This window comes from Ostrinia nubilalis, chromosome 3, assembly GCF_963855985.1.
Source record: "Ostrinia nubilalis chromosome 3, ilOstNubi1.1, whole genome shotgun sequence".
NCBI lineage: Eukaryota > Metazoa > Arthropoda > Insecta > Lepidoptera > Crambidae > Ostrinia > Ostrinia nubilalis.
In genome coordinates this window covers 17167891-17187870 of record NC_087090.1, presented here as the reverse complement: position 1 = coordinate 17187870, position 19980 = coordinate 17167891, and the positions used below count along the sequence as shown (strand labels likewise).

The window sequence follows — 19980 nt, the reverse complement described above, 5'->3', positions numbered from 1 at the left end:
AGACGGCCCTCCACCGTTCAGCTGTATCCTCGGCACACGACAGGTGGATATTCCAGTGGGCATGAGGACGTCAGCTCAGCAGTGCTGGGCAATATCTCATGAGGAGTCCAGAGGCCACTAAGTCTGTTAACCAACTTACACTAGTAGACGGTCCGCCACCGATCAGCTGCTTCCTCGGCACGCGACAAGTGGAGAAGCCTATAGGCATAGGGACATCCGCTGGACAGGATGTTCATGAGGACTACAAAGGTTGCTGATGATTCCGATACACGCTATTTACACTAGTAGACGACCAATCAGCTGTATCCTCGGCACACGACAGGTGGAGATTCCAGTGGGCATGAGCAGTGCCGTAACTAGCCTTTTATGCGCCCGGTGCGAGAAATATAAAAAAATGTAACCTTTTGAATAAAAAGTAACCTTCTCTCATTTTTTATAACAAATAATAAATCAAATTCATGTTTAAATGCAGTTTATGACATAATTTTTAAATTGTCACTATTAATATTTTTTACTGAATAACCTGTAAAAGTTAATTCTACAATTTCTGAAAAATCACCTAAAAGTAACCTTTTCATTAGTGTAACCTAAAAGTAACCAATGCAGTTCAAAAGTAACCTAAAAGGTTACATAAGTAACCTTCTGGCAACACTGCGGCTATCTGAATGCGTGATTCTCGATGTATCGGGGAATCCCCGAACATTGGGTGGGACGGCGCGGCAGAATGGAACGTTTGTGAATCGTTTAGTTTTGTAAGTCATCCTTTTCACTCTTGTCGAACGATGAATTTTCTATCTATCTCTCGCACGCTAGTGCGTCAGTAACGCCGCACGTAGTTAATGAATAAAATCAAAGATAAAGGTAGGACCAATGAATGTGGCTGACAGCAATGACAGCGTAACGTGAACTATATGTACATCTCCTTAGCTAGATTGACAGATTTGCTTAGAACTTCTAAGTTAGAAGTGGCGCCCTCCAAATGAATATAGACAGAAATTGTCTCATAGTTACGGTATAGGTACTTTTGTTTGTGTATGTAATATTGCGAGCAAGACAAGGTGGATTTATTTGTCTGATGTGTCGTAACGTGACGCGTCAGAACTGTATCGGTTCCATACATAAGCCATCACAACACAACACGTTACGCACTAGTGTGAACGTTACCATCCTACTAATATTATAAACGCGAAAGTTTGTATGGATGATGGATGGATGTTTGTTACTCTTTCACGCAAAAACTACTGAATGGATTTTAATGAAACTTTACAATAATATAGCTTATAAATACATCAGAATAACACATAGGCTACAATTTATAAACATATTGTTCGAAATACTAATCCTGCGCAGACGAAGTCGCGGGCACCAGCTAGTACTAAATGTATGAAACCGATACCGTTCTGACGCGTCACGTCACGACACATCAGACAAATATAAAACCACCTTTACAAGTGTTGTTGTTTCAAGATCGCTTGAAAAATGCCATATAGATATAGATAGTACAGAGGGCGCGTCTACACCATATTCGCAATAAAACAAAATATACCTACTAACTACCATGCATGAAACAAAACTAGATACTGGTCTGGTCATTTCTGCGCCCCTCCAGGGTCTGCGCCCTGTGCCTGGGCACCGCTGGCACCGCCCTAGTTACGGCACTGGGCATGAGGACGTCAGCTCAGCAGTGCTGGGCAATATGTCATGAGGAGTCCAGAGGCCACTAAGTCTGTTAACCAACTTACGCTAGTCGACGGTCCGCCACCGATCAGCTGCTTCCTCGGCACGCGGCAAGTAGAAAAACCAGTGGGCATGGGGACATCAGCAGCGCTGGAGAGGATGTTCATGAGGACGACGAAGGCCTCGGACTCCGTGATCAATTCATTCATAAGTACCCAAAATATCATCTACTCTTGATTCATGAGGTACTTACGCTAGTAGACGGTCCGCCACCGATCAGCTGTTTCCTCGGTACGCGACAAGTGGAGAAGCCAGTAGGCATAGGGACATCAGCAGCGCTGGAGAGTATATTCATCAGGACTGCGAAGGCCTCGGACTCGGTGAGCAGGGCGGAGCGCGCGGGCCCGGCCGCGAATTGCGTGGCCGTCAGCGTCAGGAAACGGATCTTCTCGATCGCGCTGCGGATGGTCAGCTTGTCTTTGTTTTCTGTGGACACAAAGGCGATTATCACACTGCACCGCGCTCCGCCGCGGTCCGCGTGATTACATATAAAGAATCCCGAGCGCAGACGCGTTGTCAGTGTGTTGTGCCGCGCGTGTTTTCTATACAAACTGAGGTACTTGCATACAATGATTAAATCTGTCGTCCCGCGTACCGCGGCTGAGCGCGGTGCAGTGTGATAATCGCTAAATGGTTAGATTGCAGTGTGGGTTTTGACAGGACCTAATCAAGAATGAGGATGATCTTGACTCATGCATGACAAGAGTCACTAAAGGGTGATAATCGCCCTATCTATGGTTTTCGACTTGTTCCTAACATGAAGTACAACAAGTAAATCACCACACATTTGATCAAATCAAATCAATACTCATCTTTGGTAAAGGGTGGTAACAGGTCGTCTTAAATTAATGTGTGATTTTGATAAACTTCCCAATAAAATAAATTGCACACTGAAAACTGAAACATATGATTTTGAAGGCGTTTATAAAATGTATGCCTATCCATATTTTAAGACACAATACCTCCTTTATTTTTCTTGTCCTCATTGGAAGGCCCTGGGTTGGTCTGCTCTGGCTCGGCTGCCTTGCACAGCTCCATTGCACTTTCTGGACTGTTCTCTGCACTGCTCTCGACACTGCTTTCTACGTTTAATTCCTGGAATTTTTTAAAATTGTTCTCATGTTATGGAAGCATTTTAACAGATTCTATAAAGTTCACTAATTATGTTATGATTTAGTTATCAGTCTAAGGATGAGAGAATTATTTTTTATGTGTATCACTTTTTGGGAAATATATTTACAGTTGTTTTAGCAGAATGTCTCAATTACTAAGATATTTTTGAAAATGTGGATTAATCATTAGGAATATTGTTATAGCAATTTCAAAAGTAAGTATTCTAACTTATTAGAATTAAACTAACTTTCTAACTAACCTTTTCATTAGATGTAGAAGGCTCAGGACTCTTACTCCTTTTCTGTGACGGTGGTCCATTATCAGTAGGCGGGCTGACGCTGCGCTCTGAGCACCGCTTGCCCTGAGCCTTAGCGTAGCGTACCGCTGCCTCAAACAGATCCAGTTCACTATCCACGTTCAAGTGGTCCAGGGAGAACACAGTGATTAACGTGTTTAGCTCAACCTCTTCGAAACTGCTGTCATTTAATACTTCTTTTGTGTTCGTGCTAATGATCTAAAACATATTTTTGCAGACATTGTGGTTTTATTATAAACAAGACATTACAAGACATAATAGAAATCAATTGTTATGTATGTGACAGCTTGGGATTTGATGGGTTACATGAAACTCAAATTGTGTAAGGTACCTGAATGCATTTATCCATCAGCACATTCTCTTCAAAGAGCCGAGCAAATTCATAGGCACGGCAAGCATTTCTTGGGTAAAGGTCTGACCACAGATACCGAGTGCACTCCTTCACCAGATGTGGCAGCATGTACTTCTTGGCTCCGTAGCATAGTTCACATGCCTTGTCAAATGAACTGATGTTTATATTGTCTGTGTAAATGTACCTGGAAGTAGAACACAATTTCGTTTTATTCTCCAAAGTTTTGAAAGTAAGATAAAATTGGGAAAAAGAAAATGCAATAAATAGAAGATAGCCAAAAAGAGATAACATATAGCTTAGGGATATAGAATGTGAAGGATGGGGTGCTAAATATTTTTTACTTACTCTAATAGTGCTTTGAAGGCTTCAGGCTGAACATCTAAGATAGGAATGGGATCATTCCTCTCAGCCATGCCCCCGTAGAACATGGCTTCAAACACCGGCGAAGCCATCGCGAGCACGAGCTTGTGGCCGGGCACCTGCACCTGGTTGGGTTCAGTACCCACCAGGAAAGTACAGTCTGACCACTGCCCAGACTGAAGCAAATGAGCGCCTCGCTGCTTCATCTCCGTACAGCCCAGCTGCCAGTCACTTGGCACCCCCGCCATTGTTACAATCGATTAATGGTTAATCACACTACGTAATTCTGGAAATCGACGGCTGCAATGCAATGCAATTAATTAATTTTCACGAAAAACACAAACAAAACAATGCAAAACAACCACAGGATGACGTTACGTCATCTACATGAACTGACAGACATTAGAGCCAAGTTTACGAAGGCCGTTTCACAGAAAACTTCGTAATTAAAAAATAATATAGTTTTTTTTATTTATGCACTAATTAGCACTTTTAATTAAACATTTTTTTAACTGTTATAAAAGAAAAGTTAATGGATTTAATATGTTCTTGTTTGATTTTTTACCTTGGTCAACTAAGAATTCTTGATTAAAATATGAACGACCTTTACGAACGATCAAATAATGTCATATAAAGCGTTTCGTTAGTTTTTTGTAAATATTTTTAAATACACATAAGTTTAAGAAAAACTACATTTTAGTTACATTAGTGACATTTTTATTCTAAGTTAGAGATTTGAATATTTTTTAAACAAGTTTATTAAAATAAAAACGCTCTAAGAATAACAACCAAACGCTCTTTGACGCTAACGTCAAAAACTGATTTGTCAATGAGATTGTGGACGATGTGTTGTAATTTAATTTTTTGTTCGTGCTAAAATGAGCTAAAATAAAATGAACAACGACGAAATTAAGTCAGTAGTGCAGGAGAAGTTCCTATCTAGTGAACGCGTCACAGCCTTTCTCTGTGATGCCAAAGTGCTTCATCCAGAATGGGTAAAGACGGACCGACTTCTCGCCATCGTCGAATATGGAGATGAAAAAGCAGTGTTCTGTTTACACACTTCTTGTTACCCTCCAAAGTCCTTCACGGATTTATCTATAGAGATAGTATTACCAATCGACAATAGCTTTAAATGTGAAATCGACAACAAGCCATCGGACCCAGAAGCTATACTGTACCTGAATCTGCAATCGAGCAGCAATAAATTTAGATTTGAAATTCAAATGACCACTCGAGTCGATAGCTTCGTGGACGACCTGTTCCGGGGCATCGAAGCTGTCAGTAAAGTGCCAACACAGCCGGAGTTCCTCTGGCTCAAGAAGTACAATGGGAAGAGTGAAGATGACATAATAAAACAAACGATGGTGTTGCCGCGCACGGGCGTCGCCCACACGCAGGGTTCCGCGCCAGTCGCGATAAGAGAGAGCCTCATTAAGCGGAAAATGAGTGATAAAGAATTAGATTACACATTCACTAAGAAGTTTTCAATATTTTGTGGCACCTGGAATGTGAATGATAAACCACCTGTTATCTCGTTGAAGGGATGGTTGAGTGTGGACAAGGAGCCTCCTGACATATATGCTGTTGGGTTCCAAGAGCTGGATCTGTCTAAGGAGACATTCTTATTTGACCAAACATTGAGGGAAGATGAATGGTATAATGCAGTGATCAGTAATGTAGATCCAAGAGCAAAATATGTAAAAGTGGAAAGGGTGAGATTGGTTGGAATGATGTTGATTGTGTTAATCAAGCAGAAACATCTATCACATGTACGTAATGTTATCTGTGACACTGTTGGTACTGGTATCATGGGTAAAATGGGGAACAAAGGAGGAGTAGCCATAAGATTTGACCTGCATAGCACTTCTATGTGTTTTGTTAACTCTCATCTTGCTGCCCATGTGGAGGAGTATGAACGCAGAAACCAGGACTTCAGAGATATCTGTAGTCGTACCAGATTCATTCAGCCAAACCAGCAACCTAAGACTATCAAGGACCATGATCAGATTTATTGGCTAGGAGACCTTAATTATAGGATCACAGAGTTGGATCCGACCAGTGTTAAGAAAATGATAAATGAAAACAATTTTGCACCGATATTAGAGTGGGACCAATTGAGGCAACAGCATAGAAATAATCACGTTTTTGCTGGATACACAGAGGGCCATATCACATTTAAACCAACATACAAATATGATCCGGGTACAGACAACTGGGATTCCAGTGAAAAGAACAGAGCTCCAGCTTGGTGTGACAGAATATTTTGGAGAGGAGAGAATGTGACACAGCTGGCATACAGAAGTCACCCAGCACTGAATATCAGTGACCACAAACCTGTTTCAGCTATTTTCACATCAGCCATAAAGATAATAGATGAGGAAAAGTACAGGAAAGTGTATGAGGATGTTATTAAACAACTTGATAAGCTAGAAAATGAACTCATACCACAAGTCAAGGTCGACGTCACAGAAATCGACTTTGGGACAGTTAGATATTTAGAACTGCAAGTACGGTCCATCACAATTAAAAATACAGGAAAGTTGCCAGTTGAGTTTGAATTCATTAAGAAACTGGACGAAACTAGTTTTTGTAAAGATTGGCTAATAGTGGAGCCTTACAAGAAATGTATTTGTGCAGATGAGTCATGCGAAATACAACTCAAAGTACTTATAAACAAAACTTCTGCATGCAAAATGAATGCAGGAACTGACAAATTATATGACATTTTAGTTTTGCACCTGTATGGTGGAAAGGATATTTTTATAACAGTTAATGGTACATACCAAAGAAGTTGTTTTGGGTGCTCTATAGAGGTGCTAGTTAACTTGGGAATGCCCATCAGGGAGGTGCCTGTCGGCAAGCTGATTGAGCTGGAGAACAAGAGAGACCAGTGTGTTTCCAATCAATCAACCTATTCCATACCAAAAGAGATTTGGTTCTTGGTAGACCACATCTATTTGCATGGCTTGAAGGAGCCAAACTTGTTTGAGCAGCCTGGACTGCACTCAGAAGTGCTGCAGATTAGAGACTGGTTGGACAGTGGCTCTGTGGACCCCATACCTGGTAGTATTCACTCAGTAGCAGAGGCTCTTCTTCTGCTGCTGGAAAGTACTGCTGACCCCATCATACCTTACAACCTGCAGTCAGTGTGCCTCAGGGCATCAGCCAACTATTTACAGTGTAAGCAGATTGTTATGGAGCTGCCAGAGTTCAGGAAGAATGTTTTCTTATACCTTTGTGAATTTTTGCAAGAAGCTCTGCAGCATTGTGCTGAAAACGGGCTCGACGCCAAAACACTATCGACACTCTTTGGATCGATTTTCCTCAGAGACAACCCAAGCCAAACTCAGGAGCCCCAGACTCGTATAAACAAGCAAGTGATAGACAAGAAAAAAGCCCAATTTGTTTACCACTTTCTGGTCAATGACCACAGTGACTTAATATTTTCAAGATAAAATATTTCTTCATTTTTAATTTGTTAATAATACTCACATTTTCCATTATTTAGTATTATAATTTATGTTAGTTTAACATTAACCATATAATTTATTTAATTAAGTTATTTCCAAAAAAATGTTGTCATGGGTAGAAACTTAACTTTATGGTATTCATTTAATCAATAACCTACATCGAAATAATAAGTAATAGTAAATCTCACAAGTGATATTAATATAAAATAGAGATAACAAACAATATGTTAGTATTTGTTAATAATATAAACTTTAAGTCCAAATAATGTTAATTCTTGCTAAAAGGCTTTGTTTGTCCTTCCTGTATAATGTATTTGAAAAAAAAAAGTATTGTATATTTCTACACATATTAATGTTTAATCAAGTATACTAGCCAAATTTTGTATGTAGAATCATAATTACTAAAACCTGTGTGCTAATAGAAACTTGAATTTGAATTATTTAAAAATCAGATGTAATATCAATTTTTCTATAGAACGTTTTTGCACTAGAAGATATTTCTAATGAATTTGATATGATTTTTAAATTAGTGGTAATGATAATAAAATAATCAGATTTAAGTAGCACAGTTAAATAAGAAAATATAATAATATTTACTTGTTGCAATAATTCTACTTTTTAGCATTGTTGTTCAAGGTCAAATGAAATTGAAATATGCCACTAATGATTGTGCTGTATGAATTTGATGATGTTCTAACAGAGTCGCGTGTACGCAATAGAGTGAGTTAGAGAACCAGTAGGCTCGTTTGTTGCACTGACTTAGATGGTGGCGACCAATGTGTAGTGCACTTAAATATATGTAGTACTACATTATTAACTAGCTAAGGCCCGATTCGACCAAACTTTTATCCGAGAATAACTCCTGGTATAACTGGCACATTGCAAGTTTCAGTATGGGAAATATGTCAAAAAATTTCAAATAACTGACGATTTATTCTGAGATTAATATTTAGGTACTCTTGTTTAGCCGAATCCACCCTAAGTCTACTAGGCCTGGTTCAGATCCAGCGATAAACACCTGCGGTTTCTGGGCGGTTCTCTTACATTAATTTATATTACACTGTTACCGCGTCGGTGCACTGCCAATGAGAACCACCCAAAAACCGCGCGGCTTTCGCGCGCGTGTCTATCTCTAAACCAGGCATTATAGTCATTGTAGCCTGTTGGGTCAAATAAGCCTACTGTATTTCGCTCCTCGTTGTGATGTTAATTATAAGTTGAATCATATTGAGACTAATTATACCTACTCTGCTGTAACCCAAATACCTACTTGTGCATTTACGTCACTCCATGAAGAATATGCAATTTGAATTTCTTCATCCATTATTTATATGAATGTTTGTGGCTTGTTGTTCATGAATGAGATGATTTTAATATTTAATAGTACTGATTTATTGCAGTGTGTTCACTCGAGTTAAATATTTATTAGTTAAACACAGCCTACGCATTAAAATTTGTACCGTACCCTTCATTCTTCTATTATTCAGATGTAGGCTAAGAACCGTTAGCCGTGTGGAGAATCGAAATTGAAATGATTTATTTAAAATTATTCTAGCTGTTGCCCGCAACTACCTACTATGTTCATTCGATTTCTTACATAGGACTGCCCAGTGGCGGGGCAACAACTAAATTTGATGTGGGCAAGACAGATTTCGCGAGGCCCTGTTCTATGGCGTACTTTGATTTGATTGGTTGACTTCCTAGTAAAGAAAGTAAACAAATAAACCGGGGATTCCCCGCACTCTGGTCGGCGGCAAATGTTGCCAGACTAAGAAAACATATTTCTCAACAAAATTGATTTATATTTTTAACTTCCCGATAAGGGGAAGTTATTGTTTTCACCCCAAAAGTCGGAAGTGAAAATTTTGTGATATCTTCGCGTTTTAGGGTCACTAAAATGATTATGCTATTTTTAGAAAAATGTATGTATGTGTGTGTGTGTGTGTGTATGGATGGATGGATGTTCGGATTCAAATTTTGGCGAACGATTACTAATAGGGAAATGAAGCAATCGATTTAAAATTTTGACAGTAGGTTTGTTTCGTGGTGGAATCGTGGCCATTAGTTTGTGTAGACTATCGGCCATTCGCAAATTGTTTAAACAATTGAAAAAAGCATTGTTTTTGTTATAACTAAAAAATAGAGATGGGCCGACTAGTCGCCGACTAGTCGGGAAAGCCGACTATTCGGCATCATTTGTAGTCGGCCGACTAGTGACGACTATTCGGCAAAATATGCCGATTATAATTGAAATAAACTGATAATCACCAAGATAATTATGAGGTAGAACAAGGGCGTTTATTTAAACCACTTTTAACTGCAAAAAAACATTAAAAAGTGGTTTCACCTGATTTAAAATTTTGGTAATCAGTCTAAATTCATACAAAGTTTATGTAATTTGTCCAATGTCCATATAAAATTATTATGACACTTTTATTTTGTGGAAAAAATGCATGGAATTGCATACCTATCCCGTGGGAAAGTAGTAGATTATGTGGGGCTCCTCTCATCGGACGGATGAGGAATAGTGTGAAGAACTATGGGAATCCGGACAAAGCCATCAACTATCACAGTCCGTCCCGCCAATTGCCCACCTGTATGGCGAGCCCTGCCTATCCGACGGTGGTGGTAGTCCGTGCTATTCAGGCGGGGTACCCCCACGCCCCCAGCTCGCTGATCATCACCGTGGAGGGTGGAGAGAAATCAGTGGGCCATTTTTCCCATACATTTTGATATCGATAGGTAAGTAAGAATAATATCACGGCGCGCATCCTAGCCCAGCAGGAGGCGATCATATTGTCACCTCCGCCGTCGAAAATTATGACATCTACCTTAGGTACTGTTAGGTGATTGTAATGTTGCTTTTTATTTTTTCTCATATTAAAGAAATCTCATTTCTCAAGAAGTTATATTTATCTCTTTAGAAATCTGGATATTCATATTTCTTTGAGAAAATCTAGATATTATTCTTCGGACAAGTAGGTATTAGAATGATCGGCATTGCCGATTAGTCGGCTAGTCGGTTAGTCGGCAAAGACCATAGTCGGCCCATCACTACTAAAAAACTATTGTCTGAAAAATTGGAATGTCTACAAAATTGATTATTACCGTTTTTTTCGTATTTATAAAAATAAAATCAAACATTTTCAATGTACATGCATATATTATATATATATACAGGGTGTTAGGGAAATGGGTATATGAGCCGACACTAGCCCATGTTAACATGGTCATAAAAATGGTATGGTGAAGTCAGAGATATCATCATTTTAATTTTTTTAATTTTCATCCCAACTATATATATTATATATATATTTTAATTTTAATATTATAAATGCGAAAGTAACTCTGTCTGTCTGTCTGTCTGTTACGCTTTCCCGCTTAAACCTCGCAACCGATTTTGATGAAATTTGGCATAGAGATAGTTTGAGTCCCGGGAAAGAACATAGGATAGTTTTTATCCCGGTTTTTGAAACAGGGACGCGCGCGATAAAGTTTTTCTGTGACAGACAAAATTCCACGCGGGCGAAGCCGCGGGCGGAAAGCTAGTACAAAATAAATTTTTAAAACCCGATTTGACTTATTCATAATAACCGGTTATTATTAATAATTTTCAATTTATCACATTGACCGTAACATATACACACACAATTGGTTGCAAATGCAAATATCTCGAAAACTGTAAGAGATACGGCAAAAATAATGAAATTTTGGGGGTTTCCTGAAGGGGTGATGAACTTTAGCAGTACTTACAATGAGTCCTATGATATTTGCAATATTGCAAAAAATCAATTATTTATTCAATAGTTTCGTAAAATGTTTTTGAGTTATACATCTTGAGGTTCATAATATATGTAAGTACGAAGGACTCCCTATAATATTAATCGTATCGATACGCGCAGGTCATTTGCACACGCAGATATGTCGAAAACGGTAAGTGATACGGCAAAAATAATGGAATTTTGGGGACATTCCAGAGGAGAATGAATTCCGGCAGTACAAACGTTATGTATCAAAGAATTTGCGATATTCTGGAAAATCAACTGTAAACATCGTATAGTCCCGATTAATCGGGAAGTTTTTGCGATTTGCAATTAGGCAAGATGCCACCAAACCAGAATCACATCCATAACAAATAATATACTTTGCAGAGTCACACCCATCCAGAGTCGCACCCATTACGGCTTATTTTTGTTTTATTCTCGCTTTAAACGTTTTTGAGTCGCGAGGCCCCTTGTACCGCGAGGCCGTAGGCGGTGGCCCACATCGCCCACGCTTAACGCCGCCTCTGGGACTGCCTTGGCTCTCTTTAAACGAACGTAATTTCATCGGGAACATTACAATGAGTTTAGGTAACTAACGAAACAGGATGGACTATTACGCGTTAATTTAGTTATTGATAAGTTGTTTAACTTACGTAAACTAAGTATTAAATAAATTAGTCGCTATGAGAGATACGAAGATTTAAAACTTAGAGGTAGGGCAATCCATACAGCGATATCGTTTTGCTGATTCTGAATTAAGCGCGCGGAAATCTTTTTGTGGCGAAATAATTTAGCATTTTTCTATTGTTTGGGGGAACAGCTATAATATAAAAATAAAAAGGTAATAGGCAGGAATTGATCATTACTTATATGTATTAAATTATCTGTGCTTATGTGGTGTTACAAGGCGTAGTGATTCTCCATGACTCGGTGGCGTCAAGGGAAATTTAACGAAATTGTTTCCTTCATTGACTAATTGAAATTGTTATTTTCATGAACTACTTTCGTAAGGCTCACGGTATTGTGACACAGAAATTATTGAACTATGTAAATGAGGTTGCCTAAGAGAAAGGAAGCCAAACTTTCTCCTAAGTTACTCTGAAAGTATTTACTGAAATGGTATAGCATAACAGATTGATTTTGGCATTTAAAGTAATTAACTACTGTCCAAAAGCAATTTACTGGTGTCTGTAGATATTTGAGGGTAACTGAGTGCCGGTTGTTGTTGTATGTAAGCCCCCGCATAATAAAATGTCGGTTATTATTAACGTGGCCTTCGATAAAAATGATTTTACGGCCTATTCGCTCAGCACTCTTCATTGTATCTATTACTTTTATATTTTAACGCATTTTTAAGTCTTAGCACCGACAGCGCCCCCTATATTCTCTCTCGACTTGCATCACATTTAATAAACAACATTTGCATTATGTACCTAAAAGTTCTGATACTTACAACTTTGTAATAATTCACATGCGAATGCGACTGTTAAATTAGACCTTTTTTGTTTATTGTAATTTTACATACTTTTAACTGTATTATAACTCGCTGTATTCTTGGTTATTTAAAGTGATAATGTTATTATTTATTGATGTATTACGGAATGTAAAAAATATATTCTTTAGTACCTACTATGTATTTCAATCTCTTAAAAAGTGTTATTGTGTTGTTTGTACCTGTAAATATTCAAGGAATCATCATCAGATTCATCAACTTGAATAAAAAGCATGGGAGGTTAATACCTCATTTCAAATTGTTGCTGGCCACTTACGCATTTTTTTTTCAAATTTCAAAAATTCAATCATCGTAACAAATGACATACGTCGTTGTCAATTGTCGCAAAAGCGTATCGATTTTTAGAACAAGGGCGGTTCATTTTAAAAAACGACGCCCTAGATTCATCATCTTTCTCTTGAATTCAATGTTGGTTTGCGTAATTTCTACCCTTTTGGTTTAGTTATGTCATTTATCAAATTGTATTGACGACTGCTATTATTGGCAGCCAATGTCAAAAGCGAGTGCGCGGGAATTAAACTTCAGCTACTCTGAGTAAATTCGCCACGCTGCGTAGATCCGTGATCAAAGTTATGAAGATCAAACTGCGTAAGTATATCTATCTTCTCCTTACTAATACCATCCATTTCCGTAAAGAACGCCCCTAATTTCAGTTACCATTACCTAGATGCACGTTGGAAAAGTAGAAGTCCACAACTTACCACAGCTGCGCATTTGCGCAGCAATAGGGCTATTGTTCAGGATCTTATAGCTACTTATTCTCTTATCAAATAGCTTTTCACTTGGATACCTCCGCAATTCGTAGCCTACCTCATTGAAGTAAGCCTACCTACATTTTAACAATAAAAATCTATGTTATTTTCTCTTCGACTAACTTATCCGGTCCTTAGCATAGAACTCGCCATATCAACCAAGTGCTAAGACCCCCGTCTCAGATAGAGCCTACCTACTTAATCCTTACGTTTGCGAAATCTATAAATTGATACGCTTTATTGAAATGTATCTTATCGTTTCTACTGTCATTACAGCGCGCGATCGATTCCCGTCGACATCATCGACGGACGAAAACGAAAGCGGCAACGACTGGGAGTCCGACCCCATGCGCCATCCGCAGCAGCATCCCCTCTCGCACCCACATGCCCTCCCCGGTCACCCAGGTCACCCCGGCCACCCGGGTCATCCAGGCCATCCGGGCCACCCGGGTCACCCAGGCCATCCCGGCCACCCGGGTCATCCAGCCATGATGCATCCGCGCCACCCGCCGCCCCCGCAGGCTATTCTAGCGGGATCGGTGCGCAAACGCCGCGGGAACCTGCCCAAACACTCTGTGAAGATCCTCAAGCGCTGGCTCTACGATCATCGGTACAACGCCTACCCTAGCGATGCTGAGAAACTCGCTCTCAGCCAAGAAGCCAATCTGACTGTTTTGCAGGTAAGTTGAAAAACACTCATCCATCCCATCCTCTTAGGTTTTACTTTTAGTTAGCTTAGATTATACTGCGCAACGTTAAGAACTTATGACATATTTATCTATAATGTCATTGTGTTGACGAACTTTCTTTCAATCACTTTTTGGTCATTGAGACGACAATCAATATTTTTTTTACGCTGCGTCGTTCCACATATTTTTTTCATGTAAGGCTCTCTCTAAGAGTAGGCACACACCGTTGATTTTTCGTCGGCCGATAGTTTAGTCGGGCTGTTGATCAGTATGGGCATGTATGGGAGTGCGCACACTACGCCGATTCGATTTGGCCGATTCTTCATACAATTTAAAATCGGGCACAACTATCGGCCAACTAAAAATCAACGGTGTGCGCCTACTCTAATTGATATTTTCCCATCTATAAAGAGCTTCCCATATCATTTCAGGTGTGCAACTGGTTCATAAACGCTCGCCGCCGCATTCTGCCCGAGATGATCCGGCGGGAGGGGCACGACCCCCTGCACTACACGATCTCGCGGCGCGGCCGCAAGCAGCCGGGGGCCATCGGCGTGGGGCCCATGGTGGGGCTGCCGGGGGCCTCGACCTCGGGTATGGCCCTGGGGCCGGGGGCCAGCGTGACTGTCACGTCCTGGGATGGAGTTGTAGTCGAGGTTGGTTGCATTTATTTTTAAAATTTAAATTTATTTATTTATTTATTACTTATTACATTATTTAGCCATTACATCTTTGATTTAAATAGTGTCTTAAATCCTCTTAAGTTTTGTCTAGACACTATTGCAAATAAGTTGCAATTATGAAACAAATAAGGGTATGTAGTGATGAGAAAAATTTAAGTTTGTCAAAACCATGCGAGTAGCAAAACCTTATTGACAGTGGCGTCATCTAGTGAGTGTAAATACGATATTCCTCCAACTGCTTCTGCGCTCACCAGTTGGCGCCCCTGTCTTATCTACTAATAAGTCACAGAGCCGTATTCAAGGGACCAACTGATCATAAATACAGTAAGTAGCCTTGATTGATGGGTTGTGTCTTTAAAAACTGTTTTAGCTTTGTTCTAAAAGCTACAAACAACGTCTTCCTAAGCATTACTTTATACAGGGTGTCCCAAAAAGTAGTGTCAAATCGAAGCCCAGAGTTAAAGCATCACTATAGGGCTGCCGGAATCACCGCGATTTTTGTCAGTTTTCGAGTTTTGATTTTTTTTTAATATAGGATTTTTTGGTTTACACGTGTTATGGATGTAAATACTTCTGAATCAGCTGGCCTTGTATTCATCTAATAATAATAAAAAAATCAGGCATGTACTTCATCTATTCGCGCCACAGTGACCAAAAAGTGCCTAAGCTCAGAAATTTAAAAAAATCATAACTCGAAAACTATCAAAAATCGCGGTACATACATGGGGGTGATTCGGATAGCCCTAGTGATGCTCTACCTCTGGGCTTCGGCTTGACACTACTTTTTGGGACACCCTGTAATATTTAATTTTCTGTGTTTATACTCGCTATCATAATACATAACCCCCGGGTCCGTGAACGGGCTCTTTTTTCGAAAAGACAAAAAGTACCACTAGTCCAAGGGAGGTGATTAGTTTAGTTTCTGAAATTCCTTCCAGAACGAGCCGGGAGTCCGCAACGAGTACGGCGACGGTTTGCTCGTGTACCGCAGCGGCGACGAGCTGGCCGAGCCCGAGGAGGGCTACTCCAGCGCCATCAGCGAAGAGGAGGTCAAGTACGACCCCTCCGTGTGGCAGTCCGTCATCCGCTACGCGCCTGACGACAGGGACTTCCACCCCGCTTCTAGAGGGTCTGTGCTTTGTAGCTTGTAGTAGTAGCAAGTCTTGTAGTGTTCATATTAATAGTCGGGAGATCGGCATTAGAGATGAAACGGATAGTTGTTTGGCCGGATACCGGATATCCGGCCAGCTGCTAGGCCGGATAGCCGGATATCCGGCGGCCGGATAGTTGGCCCAGTCTCGTTGCATGTCGTGACGAGTTTAGCGCCGCACAAGTGCTTCGAAGGCGATCAGTGGGTATTAGTAGACTAGACTAGTCACACTTTTCGAAAATCGAATCCGTCCGAATAGAATGTCAGATCAACGGGCGATTTCGGTTGCTATCGTGCGTGATTGAATAGCGAAAATTAAATTAGTTTACTTGTTGCGTAATCTGACTGAACTGCATGCATCATGTCATCAAACCATCAGTGAAAAAAAGATCGCCTTTTTTATTTGGCAATATTTCGACACTAACAGATATTTACTATTTATGTATTCGTCATTAGAGTGAATAGCCCAGAAAGAGAAATTAGTTTTTTGAAAGACCTTAATATGGCTTTTGTAACTTTTTGGACTTTAAACAAAAACCGTCATTATTATAAGCCATTTTATTGATATTTACCTCAAAGATTAATGTATTTCATTTTATTAATAGAAAATTGTAGTTTTTTAATATCCGGTATCCGGCCGGACAGTGAGTTACTATCCGGTATCCGGCCGGATAGTAAATTTAGGCCGGATATCCGGCCTACCGGATAGTTACCGGATATCCGTTTCATCTCTAATCGGCATGTTCAAATTTTAGGGCCTCCGCTAAAACTTAACCAATTTTCGATATTGAAGTGTAAGCGACCGTGCGAGTTTTAGCGGAAACCCTAATGCTTCAACCACACCAACGTGTGCAGATCGCCATCGCCGGCGATTTTATTTTATTCATTTGTTGTGTATTCATTGGCCTATGATCGCGCCGGCGATGGCGATCTGCACGCATTGGTGTGGTTGAAGCTTTAGAGCCCAGGCTTTTTGTGCCAGCCCAGTAACACAAATGCAGCATTAATATCTAGTAAAACAATTTTGATACGATCGCCGATCTCTTGTATTTGAATCTATGCTCCTCTCAAGTAATACAGTTTTAGTTACAATTTTATAAGCCCTTTATTGTCTAACTTCAACACCTCACACCATAGCTTTTTAGTTTCGATCGCCACCAGTGACTTGGAACTTCGCAATTATTATTTTTGAAATTATTCATTCAGAAGACAGGGTTAGATGTTGACGTTACACACTAGGGCCCCGTTTATCCAAAGTTGCCATTCAAACATAAACCGTCATCAGGGTTCGAAATTATCAAGATAATCACGCTTCATGATAATTATCGGATAATTTTATTATCAACAGTTATACTGTTGTATATTGTTTTATAAGAAATGTTACTTTGTTTTTGGTTGCTGATTGTTGTCAAGTTATCCATCACTAATCGCATAATGAGTGGAAAATAGATAAATATTTTGACGCTAATTAACTAGTGATTATTTTGGAGCTAAATAGATAGGTTTTATAACTATCTATGTCCTATGTTGATTAACGTCCACCACTAAAGCCTGGTTCGTGAGCACGTAGAATCCCGTCCAATGACCCCAAGCTGCCCATCCTTGTCGCTCGCACGTAATTATGTTGCTGTCGCGCTCGCACACTCACTGCGGGCGCCCGTCGCACAGTCGCGACAGCAATATAATTACGCGCGAGCGACAAGGATGGGTAGCTTGGGGTCATAGGACAAAATTCTACGTGCTCACAGACCGGGCTTTAGATGTTGACGTTACACACTAGGGCCCCGTTTATCCAAAGTTGCCATTCGTACATAAACCGTCATTGATGCTTCTAAAACCGCTCGCAATACGATAACGGGGCCCCGGGTCCGTGAAACTAATCCGAGGCACACATTCCCTTAGAACAGCGGCGGTGGTTACAGTTTCGACGACGGAGGCGCCGACTGAGTGGGCCCCGCCGCCGCGTCCGCGCCGCATGCAGGTGAGCCCCCCGCCCGCGCCCGCGCCCCCCGTGGCCCTCGAGCTCGAGGTGGCTGCCACCGACGTCTGGTGCCACACCTACACGCACCGCGCCGAGTGACCGCGCGGTAACTGGCCCTACCATGACGCCGTGCCAACTGGCCCTACCATGACGACGTACCAATTGGCCCTACCATGACGCCGTCTAGACTTCCATGATGTTACCAAGACAAAAGGAACGCCCAGAAAACTCAACTGTCCACACAAGCTGGATGGAATAGTGGCGTTCGGATATTGAAAAAAAGAAGACAGGGGCGGACTAAGGACTGCAGTGTGGGGCCTCGAGCTCGAGGTGGCTGCAACTGACGTCTGGTGCCACACCTACACGCACCGCTCCGAGTGACCGCTATGGCACCAACTGGCTCTACCATGACGCCGCACCAACTGGCCCTACCATGACGCCTTACCAACTGGCCCTACCATCACGCCGTCACTAGACTTCCATGATGTTACCAAGACAAAAGAAACACCCAGTAAACTCGACTGGCCACACAAGCTGGATGGAATAGTGGCGTTCGGATATTGAAAAAAAAGAACACAGGGGCGGACTAAGGACTGCAGTGTGGGGCCTCGAGCTCGAGGTGGCTGCAACTGACGTCTGGTGCCACACCTACACGCACCGCTCCGAGTGACCGCTATGGTACAAACTGGCCCTACCATCACGCCAACACTAGACATCCATGATGTTACCAAGACAAAAGGAACGCCCAGAAAACTCGACTGTCCACACAAGTTGGGTGGAATAATGGCGTTCGAATATTGAAAAAAAGAAGACAGGGGCACTGCAGTGTGGGGCCTGTCAATTTTAAGTCTGGTGTCACTGAATTTTAGAAATTTATCATAAGCTCGTGAACGAACGGTTGCCTTGATATTGATAAAGTCCTAGTAAAAGTAAGCGAATAACTAGATTTTAGTTTTAAATGCGTTCCATGCCTGTGTCATGCGTTTGTTTAGTTTAGTCAAAATCGACCAAAGTTTTTAATGGGTTCCTTGTTTATAGGCGACGTCGGTGTTAAAACACTTTCAGTTTTCCTAACAATCGATTTCATTTTATTCGTTAGCTCTGTAAGAGAGAATGAATTGTTATAATAGGTATTTAGTTCCTTATTGTTATGTACAAATAAATAGTTAATTAAAACTGGTTATTTCAATTGTAGTTTTATAGTTTGTAGACTTGAATTGTAGGTGTTTTAATACCGGCATCACCTGATAGGTTCCTTAGGTTTACTGTAGGTCTAAACATCAAAAATCTGTTGCTGTGTTCACCTCAGTGAGCCAATTTGTAACTGAAAAGTTTATTATTATCATTTAAATAAAATTGTAATTCATATAATTTATCGCGCAGGTGATGCCGGGACACTCTGATAGGGAGCAGGAACAGTTCAAATGCTTGTACCTGCTTGTGGAGACGGCCGTTGCTGTGCGCCAGAGGGAGAAGGAGCAAGAGGAAGCAATCCTCCCAATATAGGAGGTTTTCTTACACTTATGCCCGTTTTCACCATCAATCCCTAATTTTTAAGTGACCCCTATGAAAACAAAATGCCTGTTATATGTTACCATAGGGGTCACTTAAAGAATAGGGATTGATGGTGAAAACAGGCATAAGTTTGTAGTATGGTTCCGCTTCTTACGCATCGTGTAAGATTATAAAGAAAATGTGGACCATGATAAATGATGCAAGTGCCTGAATCCGTGCCTGCTCATCATATTATTTTTTCAGTTTTAATTAAAAATTACCTACCTCAAATGTTTTGTGTATGCCTATACACTAGGCATCTAGGAAAGTAAGGCAAGCTAGAAGTAAGCTGAATATTTTTTCTATTGTACAGTCGAATATAAGATTATCGCGTTTTTGTTAATAAATAAATCGAATGAATTTAAAGTGTTTATTTTAATAATTCTTTCACCCCTTCATAGGTTAATTAATCAAACAAATATTATGTCCGGGAGGCTTTGTGCCCACTAGCACAGGCAGGACCGGCCGGACCTTATTTATTTATTTATTTAAACTTTTATGCCAAAATAAATTTGTACATAAGGCGAACTTAATGCACTAAAG

At 40.5% G+C, this 19980-nt stretch overlaps 3 protein-coding genes across 5 annotated transcripts in view; 2 read left to right on the top strand and 1 right to left on the bottom strand.

Annotated features, from left to right (window-relative positions):
- LOC135088191 (uncharacterized) overlaps nucleotides 1–4259 on the bottom strand; it is a 37197-nt gene extending 32938 nt beyond the window's left edge. Inside the window, exons 1-6 of the mRNA XM_063983081.1 lie at nucleotides 3864–4259; nucleotides 3498–3702; nucleotides 3110–3364; nucleotides 2700–2832; nucleotides 1931–2163; nucleotides 1743–1865 (exon numbers count right to left, since the gene is read on the bottom strand). Coding sequence (XP_063839151.1) covers nucleotides 1743–1865; nucleotides 1931–2163; nucleotides 2700–2832; nucleotides 3110–3364; nucleotides 3498–3702; nucleotides 3864–4126 — 1212 coding nt within the window. The 5' untranslated portion in view covers nucleotides 4127–4259. The remainder of the gene's footprint in view (nucleotides 1–1742; nucleotides 1866–1930; nucleotides 2164–2699; nucleotides 2833–3109; nucleotides 3365–3497; nucleotides 3703–3863) is intronic.
- Nucleotides 4260–4714: 455 nt separating this feature from the next.
- Nucleotides 4715–8956, top strand: LOC135088081 (type II inositol 1,4,5-trisphosphate 5-phosphatase). The gene has a single exon (XM_063982968.1). The coding sequence runs from the start codon at nucleotides 4772–4774 to the stop codon at nucleotides 7334–7336; it is 2565 nt and encodes an 854-aa protein (XP_063839038.1). The 5' UTR covers nucleotides 4715–4771; the 3' UTR covers nucleotides 7337–8956.
- Nucleotides 8957–11643: 2687 nt separating this feature from the next.
- Nucleotides 11644–19340, top strand: LOC135088103 (homeobox protein Meis2-like). Of its 3 annotated transcripts, none has more exons than XM_063982992.1 (5): nucleotides 11644–13216; nucleotides 13657–14060; nucleotides 14501–14725; nucleotides 15691–15881; nucleotides 19267–19340. In XM_063982992.1, exons 1-5 carry the CDS (start codon nucleotides 13201–13203, stop codon nucleotides 19268–19270), a joined length of 840 nt encoding a protein of 279 aa, XP_063839062.1. In that variant the 5' UTR covers nucleotides 11644–13200; the 3' UTR covers nucleotides 19271–19340. The 3 variants fall into 3 exon arrangements, with proteins under 3 accessions (XP_063839062.1, XP_063839060.1, XP_063839061.1); XM_063982990.1 differs by lacking the exon at nucleotides 19267–19340 and adding an exon at nucleotides 17805–17998; XM_063982991.1 differs by lacking the exon at nucleotides 19267–19340 and adding an exon at nucleotides 17825–17894.
- The last annotated feature ends 640 nt before the right edge of the window (nucleotides 19341–19980 follow it).